Raw genomic sequence first — 20,778 nt, 5'->3', positions numbered from 1 at the left:
AAATAATTTTAGATTTTTTGATAACTGGTTAACTGTTCAAAGAAATGAGAATTTACACAAAAAAATCGTCTCTCATTAGAAAGAGCTTAACAAAAATAAAATGTAAAGTTTGGGTGCTGTTTTCTAATTGATCCTATGCAATCTTAGTTTTTAAAGATATGTCCCTGTAGACATGGCAATATTTCTCAGAGCTTCTTCTAAATAGCTTGTTTCTAGCCATATCACACAAAGCTTGATATTATAGCATAGTGACATCTCTGCATCTACCATGTATTATAGCATTGAACATTTTGGCCTTAGTCATTTAAAAATCCACCAGATAGAAGTTCCCTGCACTTAGACTGTCTTTTTCAGCATCAAATTGCATAATCTCTATTTGTGTGGATTTTTTTTAGACAACAAACTTTGTGCTCCATTCCTGTGGGTAGGATTAATGGCAGAGTTTAAAGGACAAGCTGTGTGATCTATTAAAAAGTGTGCATGCTGAGATCTTTGAAAAACATGACGACATTTTGTGTATTACTGTCAATTGGGGTGGCAAAAGGGTTGGATTGCTGCAGGGTCAGAAAACTGGTAAGAATGAGTTTTATATTGAATGCTGGCTGTGTGTATGATATGGTAAAAATGTTTAAAAAAGAATCTATACTGCAAGGAAATCACAATGCAGCACAACATCAGCTAAACAGTTCACAAAACCACATTCAGAAACGGTGTAACTCAACTGATATTCTTGAAATAGTTATTGGTATAAATTTGCTTGATGCATAGTAGTCCATCTGGTATTTAACCAAGTTGGGATGAGCTATGGTCTTGCTCAGGTAATTTTTTTCTCCTGTTATATTAGGAGAAGTACATGCTAAGTAAGAGATAATTGCATAAGAGAGAGGTTAGGAATGGCATGGGAGAAGTCATGAAGATAAAATACCATGCATGTCCCAACAGCAAACCTTCCTGTTGATTAAGAAATGGCACTGATGGTATCCTTGCTTTAATGAGACTTCAAGATGAGTGATGCACACACCATTTCTTTTGTTTTTCAGCTCTTAGCTCTTAGGCAATAGAATAGCATAATGGTAAAGTTCTTTCATTACCTTACACTGTTTGTTCAATATTCAGTGCTTTTGTTTAGTATCTAATATATATACTGTTAATTTGAGAATTGTGTCTGTCCTGCAAGGGACAAGATGAACAGCGTACATCTCCTTACATCTATTTGCTTTGTTTTCAGTTTTTCCACTTCAACAATCTCTAAGTAAAGTCTTTATCTTTGGGGTTTTTCTTTCTGATTATATCACTCTTTTCTACTAATTTTTGACTACCTTTAACTAATCATACTAACATGGTTCTGGTCCCTCATTATTCTTTCCCTATACAATACTATGACTGTTCATTAAACCTTCCCCTCATTTATTGGTCTGATTGCAGACTGCTTTGTTAAACATTATACCACATTCTGAGTTTTTACTCATTGCCTAATCCAATAGGTTTACTACAGCAAATTGTTTAATAAATCTGTCAGCATATATGTCTGTGTGGGAATACTCACATGTAAGCACAATGCAACAGACATAAGGCACAAGGAAAAGCAATGAAATATTACATTGTTTTGCATTTTTGAGGAGTAAAACAATTCTCTATTTAGCAATTATATCCTTGACAAAGGAAATCTCCATATGATTTCTATCTGTATCTGTTACAAAGAGCTTCTCCTCTCTTCTGATCTGTTGTTGCAGGTAACTTCTGGTGTTACAAATTCAAAGATTCCAAGTGCTATAATTATAAGGATTTTTCTTAATCCAGTTAGAAAAAGAATGAATCTCAAGTAGATTTTTTTTGTACAAAGCTATTATTTTCCATTAGGACAATGACAATGGATGGAATTTTAATTTTAAATATGTAAGTAATATCACATATGTGGGTATGTGTTTTAAGGCTCTGAAAACTTCTCATAGGATAAATAATTTTAGTCTCAAAATATCTTTGTAAAGGAAGAAAATGCTGTGCTTATAGGCAGTTATTGAGCCACAGAATATGTTCACCTTCAGAGATTATTTTTCCGACTAAGGTCTTTAATTCTCACTTACTCAAGGTGGTGATATAACAGGTTTCTTTTCAGAGATTCTTATAATTTGTATAATATCCCATATTCAGCCTAGCACTTCTTAAAGAGAAAATGATAACAGTAATGTAATTTCCTGTTCCAGCTTTTAAAATAAAGCTATTCAGCAATTAAATTGTATTTTTCTGCTTGTGTTGAAATTAGTAGTTGAGTGAGAAGACAGGAAGAGAACTTTGAATGTGCTGTCCCTGTGTTGCATCTTCATCATAAGAATATTGTTTCTCATGCCATCATTCACTCATTCTAGTTATTATCTCTGATCTAGTCAAGTCATCAAGAGCCTGCATTACAATTAGATTTGACAGAGTAAACCTCGTTCAGAAAGACTATCAATGAAAGGTGGATGCATTTTTGGGATGCCTCTGCATCTTCTGGTCCACTGTGTTTTGGATATTGTGCCTCAGTGTTTCATGCAGTAAATGAAGATTATGTTTCTCTTTTGTCTTGGTGCCTAAATGCCCAAGCAGATGGTACCTGTTTGGAGACTCAATTACAGTGTTGTTTCCTGCAATTGAACTTAGTGCCTTGTATATTTAGAGGTTGGTTTTATAGTCTGTGGCCAGGATACTGGATTTGAATATTTCCTTAACACCTCATTGTATAGTCCATAAAATTGCTTCTTGGCTTACTTATACAAGTGCATTTAAACAGTGATTGCATTATTATTTCGATATCAAGCAAACATTTCACAGATGAAAAGGACTGAGCCTTTACAGTCTGAAGGCACAATAACAATAATTAATGTTTCTATTACTCTGTTTAAACAGAATATATATTAAACAGAAGACAGGTAATTAATCCCACTTGAAAGAAAATATGCTACTCATCACTCATTTATGAATTCTTCAGTCTCTCCATAAAAGCAGTATCTCAAAGAAAGGTAAAATACCTTAGGTGCAACAACAGGCTAGGTCCTCTGGTTCTTATTTAGATGAAATTCCTGAGAGTATACTTTTCAGGGATTAGAGGATCAGGCCTGAGGAGTAGCATTAGCTCAGTGAGTGATGAAACTATGTTTATAAAGGTGGGTGAAATTTTTCCTACTGTCAGGCATGGTAAAGAAGTTTTATCTCAAAACCAGAATGCTAAACCATACTATGGTATTTTTCCAACATCTGCATAAACTTTGCAATGTATTTCTTAATTGTTAATACAAAACTCTGTTCACATTAGTTAAAAAATTGCAGGTTGTTGCTAGTACAATAGATTCTATTGTAGCTTAAATGTTTTGATGTTTGGAATTTGAGTTCATGGACATAGTCTTATTATACTTGTTGCTAGAACAGTATTTCCATATTTTTCATAGATATTCTTTCTAAAATAAATCTCATATTAAATCTTGTCCTTTTATTTTCACTAAATATGAAATATACTGAAAGTCTGTAAAAAGCTAGCTATTTAGAAGTTCAATATTCCTTTTCTTTTGCAGACATGTTTGCAGCATTATATAAACACTTACTTCTTTGTGAATCATTAATGTTTTAAGGTATTTCTTTTCCCTCCTAGAGCAACTATATCTGGGGATTAACAGGATTGTTCACTGGAATTCATGTGGAAGCATAACTGCAGTAGCTGAGAAATGATCATGTTTCCTTTTAGTTCTCAGCAAGAGTAATTGAATGTTGAATATCTTACTAAACGTTGGACTGTGACAGTGTGTTAACACTCCGACTATCTCCTAACAGCAGGGCAATTATTTGCTGAGTGGGATTTTTATAAATCCCCTGGCAGTGGTATGTCCTGATAATTATGATGAAGTGCACTGGTCAGTGTTGATTCAGCAATCCCATCTCTAGCAAATATTTCATTCACAGCTCTCCTTCATGCTTTTACTTTTATGGCTTTTAAAGATCTTTTACCTCTCCTCACAGCTTGCTTAGGTTTTTTACAAATAACAATGGAGCAAGAAAGTATTTTGAAATTAACTCCCTATTTTGTTGAAGTCTTTTCTTTCTCATTTAACTCCTCATTAAAAGACCAGAGTGAGAAAGTAGCACTTTATTTAGGTTCTTACTGTGACAACCATTTGCACAAGCTTCCTCTCTCAAAGCTGTTTTTTTCAAGATTAAATGACTGTTAAATGAAACATTTATATTCATGATATATGTTGATTATTTCAGTCTTTCACAGTTGATATGAAATAATAATTAATATAGAACATATCTTTATTATTGCTTATTAAAGTTACAGTAAAAATATGTAAATATATCTGAATACACTTTCTATTGATTTAATGCTTTCAATTTATCTTCAGCTCAACTTCGTCAATTTTTAATTTTGCATGTGTGTTATTATTTGCAGCACAATACCTATGCTGTATCTTAGAACACATTTGGTTTGAAATTTTTTACATGGACTTTAAAAGGTCTTTTTTTGCATAGATTTAGAAAGAAGTAGGAAAGAAGACCAATAAATAATTAATTAATTAATAAATATTGCAGAATCTAAACTGTTCGGGATTTATTATACCACTTGGGGTCACCTATCTTTTCTGAGGAACTGTCCAGCATAGTCAACATAGTCTTGTCTTTCTACCTGCCCCTTTTTCTCTTCTTTCTTCCTTCTTTCTATTTCTTTTGCTGCTGCCTTTCTTCATAGTTTAGCTTTAAAGGCAACTCCTTAATAATTTTCTTCTTTTATTTTTGAAAATAGTTAATTAATTAATTTAGACAGAAAGAAAATTAACTCTTTCTCTCTGTATTGAAATGATAAAATTCTTTTATTATATGATAAAAATATCTTTTATCACAAAATAAAAATTTTGTCTTCTTTGAGGGATCCAAAAATGGATATTCTTTAGCACTGAGTAAATACAGCATTTGTGGTGGAAGCAATTCAGACTATAAAATCCCCAAACCTTTTCCTTGCTAATGTTTATTAAATTAATATTTGCTTCCTTATGATTTTTTCTTCCTTTATATTTGACCATTAATTATAAAGATAAGCAAATGATTGGGAGGAAACAAAATGATAGAGTGTTAGAAATGCAAAATGATTCAAAATATTAATGTATTGTTAAGGATGACTGGGTAACAAATGGTACATTTGCCAGTATGCCTGACCTGACACAATTAATATTCCAGGTCATGCTTGGGTTTCCATGATGGAAGGTCTGAGGCAGAGAATTCTAGGGGAAAAATATATCTATTGTACAACTCATTTCTCTCCCTCACTCTTTTTTTTTATTTTTTTTTTTCTTTTTCCTGACGAGTCAGAACCATAGTCTTAAAAAAAAATAAATCTCTGCTTTCACACCTCATTTGCCATATTCACCACTGGGCCACTGTTCACCAGAAGGGCCTGATGTAAGGAGGTCAGTAGGAAGCTATTAGCAGAGTCCCCTCCCGAGATTTCTTTGGTCTCATTGAGGTGAAAGTTAGCATGACAGTATTGCAAATAACTCAGTTGTAAGTTTTTTAACAGTTAGTACAGAATTCCCCATAGTGTTTGTCACTTTGGAAAATTGTTCCTGGAAATGAAGTCCTGAAAGCTGGCTTTGACAGAATCCCTTCTTAGTGTTGAAGATCATGGGTACAGAAAAATGTGTCATCTTCCTGGCAGACTAGAGGTACATTTTTGTAATCTATGGTAATGTTTTGGAGCATTACATATTTTTTTATGGACTAAATGTGGGGAAAATATTGATATCATAGTATGGAGTAATATCCAAGACACATACTTTTCTACCGTTGAAAAAGCAGTATTAAGTACAATGGTTTTGTAGTTGAGAGAATATTTTATTAAAGTAGGGAAAGAAATGAAGTAATGCTTTTAATTCATTGTATTTGTCTCAAGAAGATATGCAAATGTATTAACTACCAAAGGCTTTGATCCCCCAAATTCTTAGATTTCTGCCAGCTCCCTGCAAAGGAAGGAGTGAGTAGGGTATTCATTATCACATTGCACAGTGCAACAAATTCCAAAAAACAAGACTAAAACTTGAAGAGATATTATTAAAAAAGAATGGAAGCAATTTCATCTAACTAGAAGGTAGACTCAAACTTATCCCCTTGTCTTTCCTATGAAACGTTACCAATTTTAAATCTAGGCCTAACCTTTCCACAAACCTTGGGGAATTTAGAGTAAATTAATATTAATTTTGTCTGTCTAGATACTAACTCTGTTGGTTGCTCTGTTATGTGTCTTGTTGAATACTTGAACATATATAATTAAAATGTAAAGTAATTAACAAGGATTGCTTGAAAAGTCATTATTTAAATATGCACTTTGTAATCAATTTTGACCCAGATCTTACAAAGAGTTTCATCTGTAGAAGAAGCAAAAACTTCTAAAGTATCCAGCTGGCCTCTCTAAATTACAAATCTGTTTTCATAGTTGATATAATATCTGTGTGCATTTAACTAGAGAGTATGTAAAAAAAGTGCAACAAAAGATGACTCTTTGTTAAGACACCTTTTCAGCAATAATAATTCCAAAGATACTCAATCAATGGATTCCACATTCATTATGGCTAATTTTATTTCATTAAAAGTGCTAAAAGCCAATTTTATTAGTGCTCCTGGAGATATTCTGTAGCATTTCACATTGCTTGAACCCTTTATGAACTATGGTTTTTTATTACTGCCAAACATTTAATCAAAGAAGCACAAAATACAATATACACAGTATTTTAACAGAGATTGCAAAATGTAGCTTCAGAAAGCCATTTTACTCATGGAGACACACTGTCTCTCAGGGTGACTAAAGGAAGTGCCTAGACAGAACATAGATTTAAATTTATCCTTGCATTTAATTTTTCAGAGGAATAACATTGAAATTATTTCAGCTATTGTATTTTTACACTTCGGAGCAACAGAACCCAAACCCCAAACCTGTGTTATGTAGATTGAAAGATCTAATACTTTATTTTTTTCAGTTAAAAAAATTAAAATATTTCCTCCTCAAATTGCTCTTCAGCATTTTTTAAATTTTATTTTTTTTTTAAGAAAAGGCTTAAGAAGAGATGTAAATTTTGTGAAAACACAGGCCTGATCAGGATTTGCTACTGATCAACAAATCCATGCCTGCCAACTTTAGAGAGTTGTTATTATGCTTTAGTGTTTTCTTTCAGATCTCCCTGATTCTCAGTGATGAGCATGGTGATGTTCCTCTTCTGGATAATATTTAAATTTTCAGTGCCATTGTCGCTTTCTATAAAATATACATTTCACAGACCTACCATGAGAGCAGTATCTCTCCCCTGTAGCTGGGAACTTCTGCACGCTCGTGGCATGGCTAGAACACAATCTCCACAGCTGAGTATGGATGGTGTAGGAAGGGGTGGAAAAATGAATCAACAACATAATGAGCAGTTCAGTGCAATATGTAAAAAAAGAGTAGTTGCAGGCTATTACTTTTCTATTTACTGTTATCAACATTAGTTGTTAGTGAAGACAAAAAATTAATTGGTCATAATGTAGGCAAGGTAGCTACCACAGCTACCAAAGGCTGTGGTAGGACTAATGAGTGAAGAGATATAATGACCATGGTATAGAGATGGTTTGTGTATCTCCAGAAAGGGATCTAATTTGTGTGAATCTCATGTATTCCATTTGTATGGAATTTGTGTTGACTGTGGCATTTTATATTTGAGAGAACTTGTGCAAAATGTTTATGGTGTAACTGCAATCAGTAATTGTGGGAGAGTGCAATAAATTCCAAGACAACACATGGAACTTATCTTTATGTAGCACTTGCAGATCACCAAGTGTTCACAGGCAAAACTCTACTGGGCTGATAAGAAAATTGCAATATAACAATGATGAAGTACTATGAAAATAATAACAGCATGAGGAGAATCTGTAACTTTATGAGATATTTACATAAGAGCCAGACTTGCAGAACAAAAGATTAAGTTGCAGCTGGACTTTACAGATCATAGAGATGGACCTGAAATTTCACATTCACTCCAGTGATTCTGCTTACCTGCTGTTTGAAGCATGGATCCCTGCCATTCTAATTTGGCATCCTGAAGAGCTGAAGGAACAGCCAGTGGTTGTTTAGCATACATATGTTTCTACCACTTACCTCTATTCATCTCCTCTTCCCCACTGTACATTTTGCCCAATAGTGAAATAGCTTGTAGGGTTTACTCTAAGAGGGGAACAAATAACAGAGGACCAAAATAAATTGTCATTAGACCCATATAACTTAGAGATGAAGAATGCACCCTTTAAGATTTTGAGTAGCCCAACATTATTTTGAATAAGCTAGCATCTCTGAATACTTTTGTTTATTAGACACTATGTTTATGTGCCTTATTTAATTGTTTTGATGCAAGAAACTGGAATTTCCCAGTAGGATATGTTAATGAAAAATGCACTAGATCTCACTGGGGCTATTTCTGCCCTCTCAGCCCCAAGAGTTTAATACTTTATGAGGAGTCTGATGCCTTACACAGTTTTCTCATGGGTCCTCATGGAGCAATACAAGATTTTAAACATTTACTCTTTTCCTTAACTTTCCCCACATCTTGAAACCAATTTCTTTTCCTACTACTTTTATTCAAGGTTTATTAGTAATTAGAATTATGATAAAAGCGAAAGACAATATATTTTAACTGAGCAAGTCTCCTTTAAAAGTTTTAGTATATCTTTGTAGAAAATATAATTATCTTTAAAGCAGCTAAGTATCTGAATGATTTTATGTGTATTTCAGTCATATGTTATCTATTTTATAGGAAATTTACTGGCTTTGTGCAATATGGAAAAGGATTTCTCATATTTAACACTTCATAATTAATTTAGCAAACTCACATATGTCTATTTGGGAATTGTTTATATACAACTGATAAAATCCCTACATATATAGGTATGATTTGGAAACAGTCTGTCATATAATTTTGACTTGCCAGATATTCACAGATTGTTAATGATGTAGATTACTAAAACAGAATTTGAAATGTGTGTTTTATATTAGCAATTGTTATATTATACCACACTAGTCATACAATAAGTGATGCAAAAAAAAAAATCAAATTCAGTGATGAATGAACCTTTCTATTTTAGTAATAATTTAGAAGTCATTGTGCAAAATATTTGTTTTTCACATGTTTTATGCTATTAAGACTAAACACATTGTAATAGTTATTCAGGAATTTATTGTGGACATTTTGTTGGGAAAAAAACAATTTGGTTTTGGTATTCCATAAATTCTCTTCTATTTCTCCCTAACCAAGGACTGTTTTACTTTTGAAAGTGCAGCAGGTGCCACTGTCTGGTTTTGTTCCTAGTGTATGTAGAAATTTAAATGAGTTGAAGTCAAAGATAATCCCATTTTCTGCTCAGATTCCAGGCATCTACAATTCGCCATTCAAAAAATCCCCAGATCCAATGGAACTGCTGCTACGGAAGTCAAAGCCACTGACCCACAGAAAGCAGCAAGTGAAGAGTCCCTTTGCTGAGCTCTATGACTGGCCAACATGTAAAAAGCCTCCAGCTTTTGTCACAGCACTGCCTCTGCTACCTGCTGACAGACAAAAACCTCAGGTAATATTTTCCAGTGACTCTGAGGCAGCTTTTGCTCACATCTTTTATCATAGATTATCACAGAATATCTTGAGATGGATCACTAGGTCTGAAAATCCCTTTTGTGATTTTTTAAAAAAATATAAACCTAGTGCTTGCATTGAAGATATAAAGTCTTTGATCCAGATTTGACTTAAAGAAAAAGAAATCTAGGTGTTATGTAGGAACAGGCAAATATGATTCTTGATATGTTGTTTTTGTCCTTTGGGAAGAAAAGTGTAATTTATGATATTTCAAAGGTATGACCTGATATAATTATCAATATTAGGATTCATTAGAGCTAGAATTCTTAATTTCCAATCTTAAATAATGAAAAAACAAAAAAGAGAAATGAAAGGTGATAGGAAAAACAAAGCACTTGTGATAACTTTTTCCTCAGTTTGCAATTGTTTTCCATATGAAGACTGAGACGCCCTCTCAGTTCAGAATAGTTGCTGCTCTCTTGTGTCCACTAAGTGTGTGTCATCTCTAATTACAAAGATTTCTACATGTTGTGCTCCATCACAGACAAGTTTCCCAGCTTCCAATCTTAACTGTCATGGTCACGATTTTAACTTCAGTTGGTGTCACCTTATCTTCCAGGTGGATTTTTTTCTTTTCTGTAAAGTAATGGACATCTCTGAGATAATGCACCAAAGTGAATGTCTCACAAGATGGCAAAACAGTTTTTGCCACCTTATTATCAAAAGCTGCTGGGAACATGACCAATATATACAGCAGAAAAACTTTTGAGACCTTTGTGTTCCACACTTGATGACAGTATGATGACATGTAGCTTTTGCCAGTAGGTGCCTGATGCATTTACTTTTGGGATAGAAATACTCTGTCTTTCCCTCTGTTCTGAAAAATTTTTCAATTTTCCCAATCTACTGAATCTCCTACTTAGCTCACACAAGCACTTTCCATGCTGATTTCACTTTGAGTGATACAACATCTTCAGAACCTCTGAAATTTTCCCTTTTTGTACTCCATTCTATATTTAAATTTCCTTATCTGTATCTTGCTTAGAAAGAAAATACTTTTGAATGAGTTCTTCATAGCAACTTTCAGTGAAGCTATTACCTTATCTTCAGGAATGTAACAATTTGAGAAATAAGCAATGTATGTATATCTTTAATGGTGTTTTGCTCCTCTGAATCAATATTGCTCTATACAACTCTTTGAAAGGAGGCTGTAAGCCAAGTGAGGGTTGGTCTCTTTTCCCAGGGAGCCAGTCACAAAACAAGAGGACATAACATCGAACTGTACCAGGGAAGCTTCAGGCTGGACATGAGGAAAAATTTTTTTCACTGAAAGGGTGGTCAGGCATTAGAACAGGATGACCAGGGAGCTGGTGGAGTCACTATCCCCAGAAATGTTCAAGAAATGGGTGTACATGGCACTTAGTGCTATGGTTTAGTTTGACAAGGTGTTTGGTCAAAGTTTGGACTCAATGATCTTTGAGGTCTTTTCCAACCTTTATGATTCTGTGGTTCTAAGAAGGTGCAGGCCTGTGAGAATACCTCTGAGAAGTAGAGGTGAGCCCTCTGCTTATAACAGTAAGAATCAACTTCAGGGCTACCTTTGTCCCTCCTTCCCTACCTTGACTGCTCGAGCTTCTTCATAGAATGACCTCATTGACTCACAGTAGAATTGAGACAAAGTGTGAGCCAGCAAGCAGTTTGGGTGATCAGGGAGTTTAGAGCTGACATAAACATGACATTATAGCTTTACCGTCTGGGACCAAGAGGGCTATAAGAGTCCTTGAGCAGGATGTGACTGGTTGCATTGTCTCTCAGGAAAGAGGAAAGATTTTGCCTTGTGGACATGGTACAGGAATCAGGCTTTTAAATAAATAGGGAAGTCACAGTTCTTCCATTGTTAAGCTGCTCTTTCAAAACTGCTTTACTGTATACAAAGTATCTTACAAGCTTCTGCTTGGATTTGGAATATTTTATAGACCTTTCTATGTTCAGATGCACGCACAGCAGTCATGCACAGATAGCCTTTTAGAACAAACCAGAAGAGTTCTGTTTATTTTCTGCACCTCAAAGAGGGAATTTACTATATAATACTTTAATCCTTTCAGCACCCTGGGATGTACACTGTGGGGTAAATTTTCAAAGCACAGCGCGTGGATTTAGCTGCCCGACTCTTATTGATGTTAATGGGAGTCACACGGCTAAATCCCTGCACAACACTTTGACAATTTAGGGTTGTATGTCTAAGAAAAGGACACTGGTTTGAGCTGATGAAACAGCTGGAAATGAAAACCCATCAGAACACATCCTCCTGAAAGTTGTCTGGTGTGACAATAAGAAATTTAATTACTAGATATACTTGTGTCCTAGTTCTTTGTGGTGACACTTTTTATCACCAAGCTTCTTTTTCTAATATCTGTCTGGCTCACTGTGAGCCACTTGTTACTTTCTTTCAGGTATCTAAAATTTTTATTGCCCATAGGTTTGTATGTTTTATATGAGGATGTCAATAATATATGTTTAAAAGAAAAAAAAATAATTTTCAGTTTTCTCATAGGGAAATGGGTTTTTAGTGTTTAGTAGGTAAGCTCTGTGTGTGTAAGGTAGAATATTTAAAAGAAACGTTTTAGTGATGCTTCTACATGAATTAGATCTATCATTTTTACTGAGTTAACTAGAATTATAGTTTGATAGAAACACAGATAATGCAAAAACCAGTCATCTATTCATTAAAAGACATTAGTAACAGAATGCACATTACCATTTAGATTTTTTTGCATGCTGTTATCTGTTGTGGAATGGAGACAGTGAGGAATGCATAATTTCATGTGGATCATACTTTTTATCATGACTTTCTGATGGTATGATAAAATAGTAATTCTGTTCTGCTAACCTTTATTTGGCAAATCAGTTGGTATCAAGATTTATGCTACTCAGTACAAATTCCAAACATAGAGCTTAGAGCTGTATGAGTTTCCTTCAGGGTAAAAATTGTTGGTTGACTCCTTCCCCTCCTTTCCTACCTTGACCTCCGCAGAAAGATTTCCCTTTGAAGCAGAATGCCTGAAATTCTTCCAAGAATTGTCTATTTGAAAACATTTCTAAGCATCATTCTACCACAGCTTCCGAAAGTCTTAGTCTTGTAAAATGCAAATAGACACATGGATTTTTTAGAGGTCTTAATTTAAGATACATTCCTGAGGTCCTTATTACTAAGTAAATTTCTTCAAATACATTATTCAGAGAAATGTAAAAATCTTCAGGGAATGTTTAGAATTATTTTTATTTATTATGTATTATTATATACACCCTGCTTTCATTAGTGATGACACAGATTTGTTTTGAGGGACCTTTGCTTAGTTACATCATTTTCCCCTCTCCTATTAGAAGTTGTAATTTTATTTGAACTATAGACTGGGGGCTTTTGTATGTATCTAACTTCTAGTTAGGTTGTAGAAATTAAAGGTGGAGAAAACCCCTTGCTTGGCTATCTTATTTGGCACTTATCCTGGAGGAATATGAGCCAATATTTTTCAGTGAAGAAATAATACAATATTCTGAAAGCCTACTTTTAGGAGCAAATATATTCATCTTGATATTATTTGGTAATAGTACTTTTCTTTCTTCCTTCTGCCATATATCCACTTAATGCAAACATCTTGTAAAAGAAGATTAATTTTTTATAATGAATTTTGAAGTTTTTTATAACTTGATGATCAGGTTATGTATCACTAGAACATTGTTGACTAGTTTTAGTGGCCTATTCTAATATTGATTATCCTCTCACTTTTCATTCTGTTTTTTGAAGACTTTTGTTTTCTTTTTAAATGAATTTTTTTTTTACCCAGACTTATCAAATAGAAGCAAGAAAATATCTTCATGAAGTGTAAATACTATGCTCATTTGCTTACTGGGACCTTCAAAAAGATCTCCAAATCTTGGTGCTGCACCTTTAAAAAGTAAAATTCCAATAAAAATCCATTAAATACTTTCAAATATAGCAATCCTCCTGTCCAGCTGTGAAAAGTACTAGATGATACTTATTTGCCATTTGTGTTATTTACGGTCCATGACTTTTATGGTAACTGGTTCCTATTATTGGTTTCTATTAATGTAAAACATAAGTGAACATAAATGAGGCGTGAATCATTTCTTTTTATTAGCCCCACAGTCTTCACTCAGTGCTTGCAGTAACTCCAGCTGTGACTTGTTAGTGATAACCTATTTAAAGAAGGATATCTTTAAGAATAAAGGCAGTGAGTAGGATTCTTTGTCTGTTCATAGACTCAAAATATTTTATTAGTTCATTGCAAGATCAACAATGACAAAAATAAAAATTAATTGGTAATAGTTTTAGGTCTGGGGTTGCCATTAAACTGTCCTGAGTGGCACAGGGCACTAATTATATTCCAGGTAAGTTCTTAAGGGTTAATGCTAGAAATGAGTTATATAGGATATGTCACTTCAGCAGCACGGGAGACGACTTCCTGCTGCTATTTGTCCATGTTGTTAAATGGTAGATACCAATACAATCAGTTATTAAACATTATACTCTGGGAAAAAGAGACATGTATTTTTAAGAATTACAGAGTTAATGTGAAATTAGACTTTTCAGAAATGAACTATACACCTATAATACTGAAGTAATGAATTACGTTAGAAGAATTGTATCTTAAGCCGTGCATTTAGTTCCCTTCTAGGTAGGTTTATAGTTAAAAGGGCATGTTCTTTAAAGTTTCTTCTATGCAAATGAAATACTTAAGTTTTCTGCTCAAGTAGAATTTAGATATAGTTAATGCTTGTTTTTTATTTCACCAATATGTTTTTCTAAGTAAAGACAATATCTTCCTAATCAGTTCTGACAACATATTTTTTTAAAATACTAAGTCTTTATTAGTAGTTAAATAAATTTGCAGTGCACATTTCTCACTCTCTTTGAAGCCTTAGAGTATGTTATCAATCTTTATGTAAGTCTCTACCAAAACAAAGTGCTTTAATTATTTTGTAGGAAGAGTCTTGCTACACTTCCCAAACATTCTGTGTTGTGTTTCATCAATGATATGCCATGAATAAAAGAGAGAAAGGAAAGAATTGTAACCCCAAAATAAAATACTTGTACTATCCTACAACTTTCAGGGGCCTTTCCGCAATCCTGCTGAAGTGTTGCAGCAGCGCTACAAGCCTTTGGAACCAACTCTGCGAGTAAGAGAATCAATGTATTCACCACCAGCCAAGGCCAAAGAGGCAACACAAAGGGAGGAATGGAGAAATCCCTTACATGACAATGAGTGAGTTCTTTGGTTTTTCTTATATTGTTGTGAGAATGTTTTCTTTATTCCGTTGCTTTCAGAAACCTTTCATGCCTGACAAAATGAAATGTCAAACCTGACAGCTTACTAGAAAACATTTTATGTATATACTTCTAAATTCTGTGTCCTTAGATTATAAACTGCTCAGGGCAGAGACCCTATCTTGTAATTGTGTGACATGTGCCATCTATATCTATGAATCTGTAAAAGTACTTGCAATAATAATAATATGTGATGCAACAGACGGCTTTAATGGGAAATAAGAAAATAAATGCAATTTCTGTCTTGCCACATGCATCTTGCCAAGGAAAAAAATACTGTTTCAGTCTTTATATTCTGGGAACTTACTGGTTATGGGAGGAAAAATGGTGTTGCATGCCAATGAGACTTGTTTTCACTCCCAGAAGGGTACCACAGCTCACTTGGAAGGGGAGGGAGCATATGTTGCATGTTAGAACATGATACAAAAACTGGAATCATCTTTGAAGCAGTTTGATTTCTTAAGCCATAGCAGCTGTAATAGTGTCAGACAGGCCAGTTAGTTTCCATAAAATCTCAAATACAGGCATAATCCATCCCAAAGGATTAAGGCTTCTGTCCCAAATGATTTAAGGTTATTGCCAAAACATTTGTTTTTTTGTTTTTGTTTTTTTTGGCACGGTGGACTGTTAAACACTGTTTTGTCCAGTTATAATAAAAGCCTGCTAAGTCCCTTTCTCTGGCTTTGTAGTTAAATAGAAAAAGAATTATGTTTTGCCAACCTTTCCCTTGAATTCATTGCTCTTGGCAATCCTTTGGCCCTTCAATACCAGAATTCAGGACAGAAGGGAATCACTTTTCCTCATGAGCAGCCTATGTTCATTGGCACATGATGTTTTGCTATCTTTGATCTCTTTCACACTTTTTTATCAGCTCCATATTGCTATGTGTAAACTTCAAGACTGGGACTTAAGACTGCCAGAATCAATTGTGTTTACATGGTTTAGCTTCTATGTTTTTATTGTTGGACCATTTCCCCCAATTTAATATTAATAATATCTTTGAATGAAAATGCTACTCAAAAACGGTTTTGAAATTAAAATATTTTATTTAGACTACTTTTTCACTTTTGGACAATGTTTTTGGTGGGTTTTTTTTGTTTGTTTGTTTAGTGAGCGATAGCACTTTTTATTCCTTTAATACCAGTATAATAACGGAGTTCAGTTACAAGTAAACATATACTCTCTTTTCTATTTCTCTCTGTATTCTTTCATTTATTGGTGTGAGGAGGAGGAAACAGCTTAATTTTCACATCTCAGCTTAAATTTGTGCTTTTTTTCTTTTCATTTTTATATCTAATTTCTGCTGGTGAAATTTAAAATAACCCCTATCACTACGTAGTAATGAATACACTACCTCTCATTTAAAATGTTTTCTTCCTTGAATTAGTTGTGATTGATGCATTCCAACTGAGGATAGCTGATGTTCTTCATTTATAGGCATAACTATATTGCCCAGTCTTTATTTGATGAAGTTTACCCCAGACATTACTGTCAACACTTTCAGAAGGTCAGACCTTGCAATAAATGTTTCACTGACTCTTCAGTGAGGGAATTGTGAAGATTTGGTCTTGTACAGTTTAAATTTGGAGCCTCCAACTTTGGTACATATTATTTGATGTGGGGTCTTTATTTACCTTATGGTTAAGGAAGCATTTAATTCCATCCTTAATGCACAGAAGCAATGTCCCAACAATCAATGATTCTCAGCTTCATGCACACTAAATGCAAAGTGTATTATACATTTTCAGGCTGTGATCATTCCATTTGTGCTTCTTATTCAACCAACCATGCAAGGGTCACATCTGTAACCTTGAAAAGGTGATGACAGAGCTGCAGGTCATCACCAGGACTAATGCTCACTAGCAATGCTGCAGCTGCTGTGTGGGATGTTGGTCTCCAGGGAGGAGCCAGCAAAGGGTTACTCAGATTCTACAGTAGTTTTTTCTCAGCAGTGTCTATTATGAATTGACAAATTTCTGTTTCTTGCCATGTAATTGTGTACTTTGGGACTTTATTTCTTCCTGGTAGTGCTTCCTATGCTGATTATTCTTCTGTTTTAGAAAATAAGTAGAGAAAGAGCAGCAGAAGTATGTGGTATTTTTTTGAGAAAGCTTGTGTTTGCATGAAATGACAGACTGAATCCTTGATATGTATATTTCTAGAATGACTACTGTGTGGGATCTCTTAAGACAGAAAGATTGTTGGCATGTATACCTGAAATTTTTAGCAACATTCAGAATTCTCACACACCTCTGATTATAAAGGTTCTTAAAAGCAATTTTTACAGGATGATAGGATGAGTACTGCAAGCTCTTAAAGAAATGGCAAGAAAGTTCTTGCTTTTGACAAAATGCAGAAAAAATTTGGAAAAGCTGTGAGAGAGTGAGGCAGGCAGAAGCAGTACAAATGAAACCAAAAGAGAATATTCCTGTGCTTGCTTAAAGCAACTGTTGGAATTTCCTATTCTATAACGGAAAAGCAACTGGGCAATCCAGTCTAATAAGAATGATTCCCTTTTCTCATGTAATTGAAGCTGTTACTACCTTATTGTGCTATTTTTCATACAAATGAAGTGATTTCCCCCTCCACATGGATAGGAATGACAATTGCATTCCTTTGGGATGGCCACTTAATATAGTGTCTAGTTTGAGACACCAACTGCTGGGTCCAGTGGATTTAGACAAAGCATAAGAAGTTCTTTCCTCACTTGTGTGCAGCCGCATGCTGGCCTAATTTTCCAGAGGACAAAAATGTAAATTATTTTCATTAACTCTGATGAAATCTGTCTCATATAACATGCCTCATACTTCAAAGTATATTAATAAACATCTTTATGAAGTCAACAAACATCAGAACGAGATGCAGTGTGGTGATAGCAATTGTGTAAGGCTTAGTTTCCTAATTTTTTGTAGTCTTCTGGTGTGACATCAGAAACATCATCCCAGCTTCTGGCTCTGTCTGTGCCCGGTGCTGTGCTGGAGATGCACAGCCTGGTCTTGGCCGCACTGGTTCACTCATGTGCAGCAATGTTAGCACATCCTGTCTCTCCCGTGCCATGTGAATACAGCAGCGCCCGGTTCCTCATGGGCTTATTTTCAGCAAGATGGTGCTTTTCATTACAGCAGCTCAGGTGCTGCTGTGCTGCCTAGTATTAATGGTAAGAAAACTTAAAATGCAGGTCACTTTAAGTTTTAGAATTTAAAAAAAAAAATCTTTCATTTATAGAGTTATAAAATATTTTACTGACTTAGCTGCAGTGAAAATGGCTAGTACATTTTATGTCAAACAAACACAACATATCTGAAAACTTTTTTCAAATTGCACTTAGTTTCTTATATGCTTTGCAACTTCAGCAATTTGCATATTTTCTGGACTGTTATTGTATTATGATAAACAGGGATTATCATATATTTTCAGATAATGTTTTCTTAACAATTCAACTTCTATTTGTAACTCTTCCATTTATTTTAATTACTAGCACAGTGTGCAACATTTATTAATCAGCAGAGTCTTTTTAAGTTAAAATACTAAATTAGCTAACCCCATTAACACAGAATACTCCAAACAAGCAGTAATAGGAGAGGTAGTTACTGTGCAAATCGTATTATACATGCGGGTGCTCTAGGGCACAGTTAAGCATGATTACCCTCTTTTGATCCAGTATTCCTCTGCTTCTTCCAGCTAATTTCCACTGGAAGTTTACAAAGTAGTGCCTTCATTTTTCCATCTTAATTTTTCTAATGAAGTTCTGGTACTTTATAGCACTGGGGATACAGATAATAAGTCTGTGTATAATTAAGAAATTCTGGAATTTGCTGTAGAAGGGATCTCTTTTACTTCCTACAAGAACTAGACTGTGCTTTTATTTGCCACTTTACATTTTTGCAGACAGGAGTTAAATAAAAATGGCCAGAGGATTTTTAGATTTAGTGATGTTACAATCAAAGTAATCGATACTTTTCCAATAAACCATGTATTTAGTATATTACCAGAAACAGTGTTTGTACTGATGCACCCAAGTAGGTTTCTCATAGCAAAAACAGTGCACTACAGATAATGTCACTTGATATGCTAAATAAAATATATAATCTTTATTCTTGTGTCTAACACTTTGATTTTAATATACACACATTATAAACTAAATAATGTCTGCCCTGCTGCACTTGTTTTGCTATGGAAAACCATTATGCTTCCTTCTTTGTTCCCCAAGTGAAAAGATAGACACTATTTGATTTGATAAAAAAATTACTTCAGGTATAATCCAAATTTGAAAGCTTAAAACTGATGTAATGTTTTATGAATGCAAAAAAAAAGAAGATAAAATATTCACAGATTCCTGATAGAGAAGCATGGCTTGTTTGGAGCTAATTGGTCATGGAGTTCTTCAAAGTGAGATAAAATAGTCTTATTTGAATTAAATCAAGACAACAAGGAATTGAATTACTATTGTATAAAAACACTTTAGATAAAAATTTAACAATATCATAGGGTTAATATTTTGCTGGCATCTTTTCTACTAAATTACAAGAATGTACAGTATATAAAAATATGGAAGTTTGAAAAACCACATAAGCAGTATTCTGTTTTATATTTCTAACTGTGCCCTGGCAGTGCAGCATGTGTGTCAGTCCAGCAGATCTGGCAGTTCTTAGAAGTCTGGGTATGTTTTGAAGCATTTCTGGGATCAGTATCACCTGCTTGCTCCACTAGACTGCTGGAATTCTGCTTCATGGGCAGGTTTGGAGAATATGCTGAAGGACCACTCTGTTTTTTTGTTGTCATTTAAATTTCAATAAAAAGTCCTGCTTCTGTCCTGTGTCCTATTGGTAAGTACCATATAGGATTGAGACACTGCTGCCCAGCAGTCGGTGATGGACCTGTGAAATTGTCTTTCCTGCTTGCGGTGCTGTGCTCCTCTCACACTGCCATAGACACGAGAAACCAGCTCCTGCTGCTGCTTCTGTCATCTCTGTCAACCCAACTGGGAAACATTCAGCATCTAAAAGGCCTCTTCCAAATCCTGTCAAAATAGTGAGAGAGATTGCAATAAAAGAGACAGACTAAAGGGAAGAAATGGTAGGTAAGGAATGCAGGAACAAAAATCATGGAGGGGGAGTGTAAATGTGTGAGGGACAAAAGGATTAGAAAGGTGAAATTAATAGTAGATGGAAGGTCCAGCAAAGGATGACAGATAAAACAATGTTTATTTTTGTTAGCAATAAATATCTGTGGTGTCTTTAAAATTTAAATACCTCTAGCAGCTGTCAGGTCCTGGTTTGGCTACTAAGCAAAGGCTTCTAGGTATTTTTAGGCTAATTAGGTTCAATACAGAGGGGTCCTGGCAGCAGTGCAGCTGGCCTTCATCCCCAGTGACACAGCCAGCCTTGGTCCTGGTCCTTCTCAGGTTATGTAGGAGTAATACTGCCACTTGTGGTTCCCCATTTTTGGTTCCAAACCTTTCCCCACTTTGAATGTATTCTTTGGCGTCTCTCTCATTCAGGCTGAGATTAAATATTTTTAAACTTTTCAATATATCTATTTGGGGAAAGTTTACCTTCCATTAAATAATATTTTGGGTAGTCTCAGCTTATACTGACTTTGTCTTACAGCACAATAAAACATCAATACAGAATTTAATCCTTCTATGATTGGTACTTCTGCCTCTGTCATGTTTACTGAAAACCTTTAAGAATTTCTGAATTTACACTTAAATCACAAGGAAAAGCTGAAACCTAGATGTAGGAATAATGAGTGAATGTTTTGAAATCTAAACTATTGAAATCTAAACTTGTACAGTTGATAATGGTATCCTGCCATTGCCTG

General features: G+C 34.5%; 1 protein-coding gene across 1 annotated transcript in view; it reads left to right on the top strand.

Annotated features, from left to right (window-relative positions):
- SPATA17 (spermatogenesis associated 17) overlaps positions 1-20,778 on the top strand; it is an 85,625-nt gene that overhangs the window by 42,534 nt on the left and 22,313 nt on the right. Inside the window, exons 7-8 of the mRNA XM_005523326.2 lie at positions 9,406-9,606; positions 14,742-14,893. Of these exons, the coding sequence (XP_005523383.1) occupies positions 9,406-9,606; positions 14,742-14,893 (353 nt within the window). The remainder of the gene's footprint in view (positions 1-9,405; positions 9,607-14,741; positions 14,894-20,778) is intronic.

Source organism: Pseudopodoces humilis, chromosome 3 (genome assembly GCF_049639895.1).
Source record: "Pseudopodoces humilis isolate 2021_Gansu_Grassland_sample_001 chromosome 3, ASM4963989v1, whole genome shotgun sequence".
NCBI classification, from domain to species: Eukaryota; Metazoa; Chordata; class Aves; order Passeriformes; family Paridae; genus Pseudopodoces; species Pseudopodoces humilis.
The sequence above is the reverse complement of the archived record's forward strand: the minus strand, read 5'-3'. Positions and strand labels throughout refer to the sequence as shown.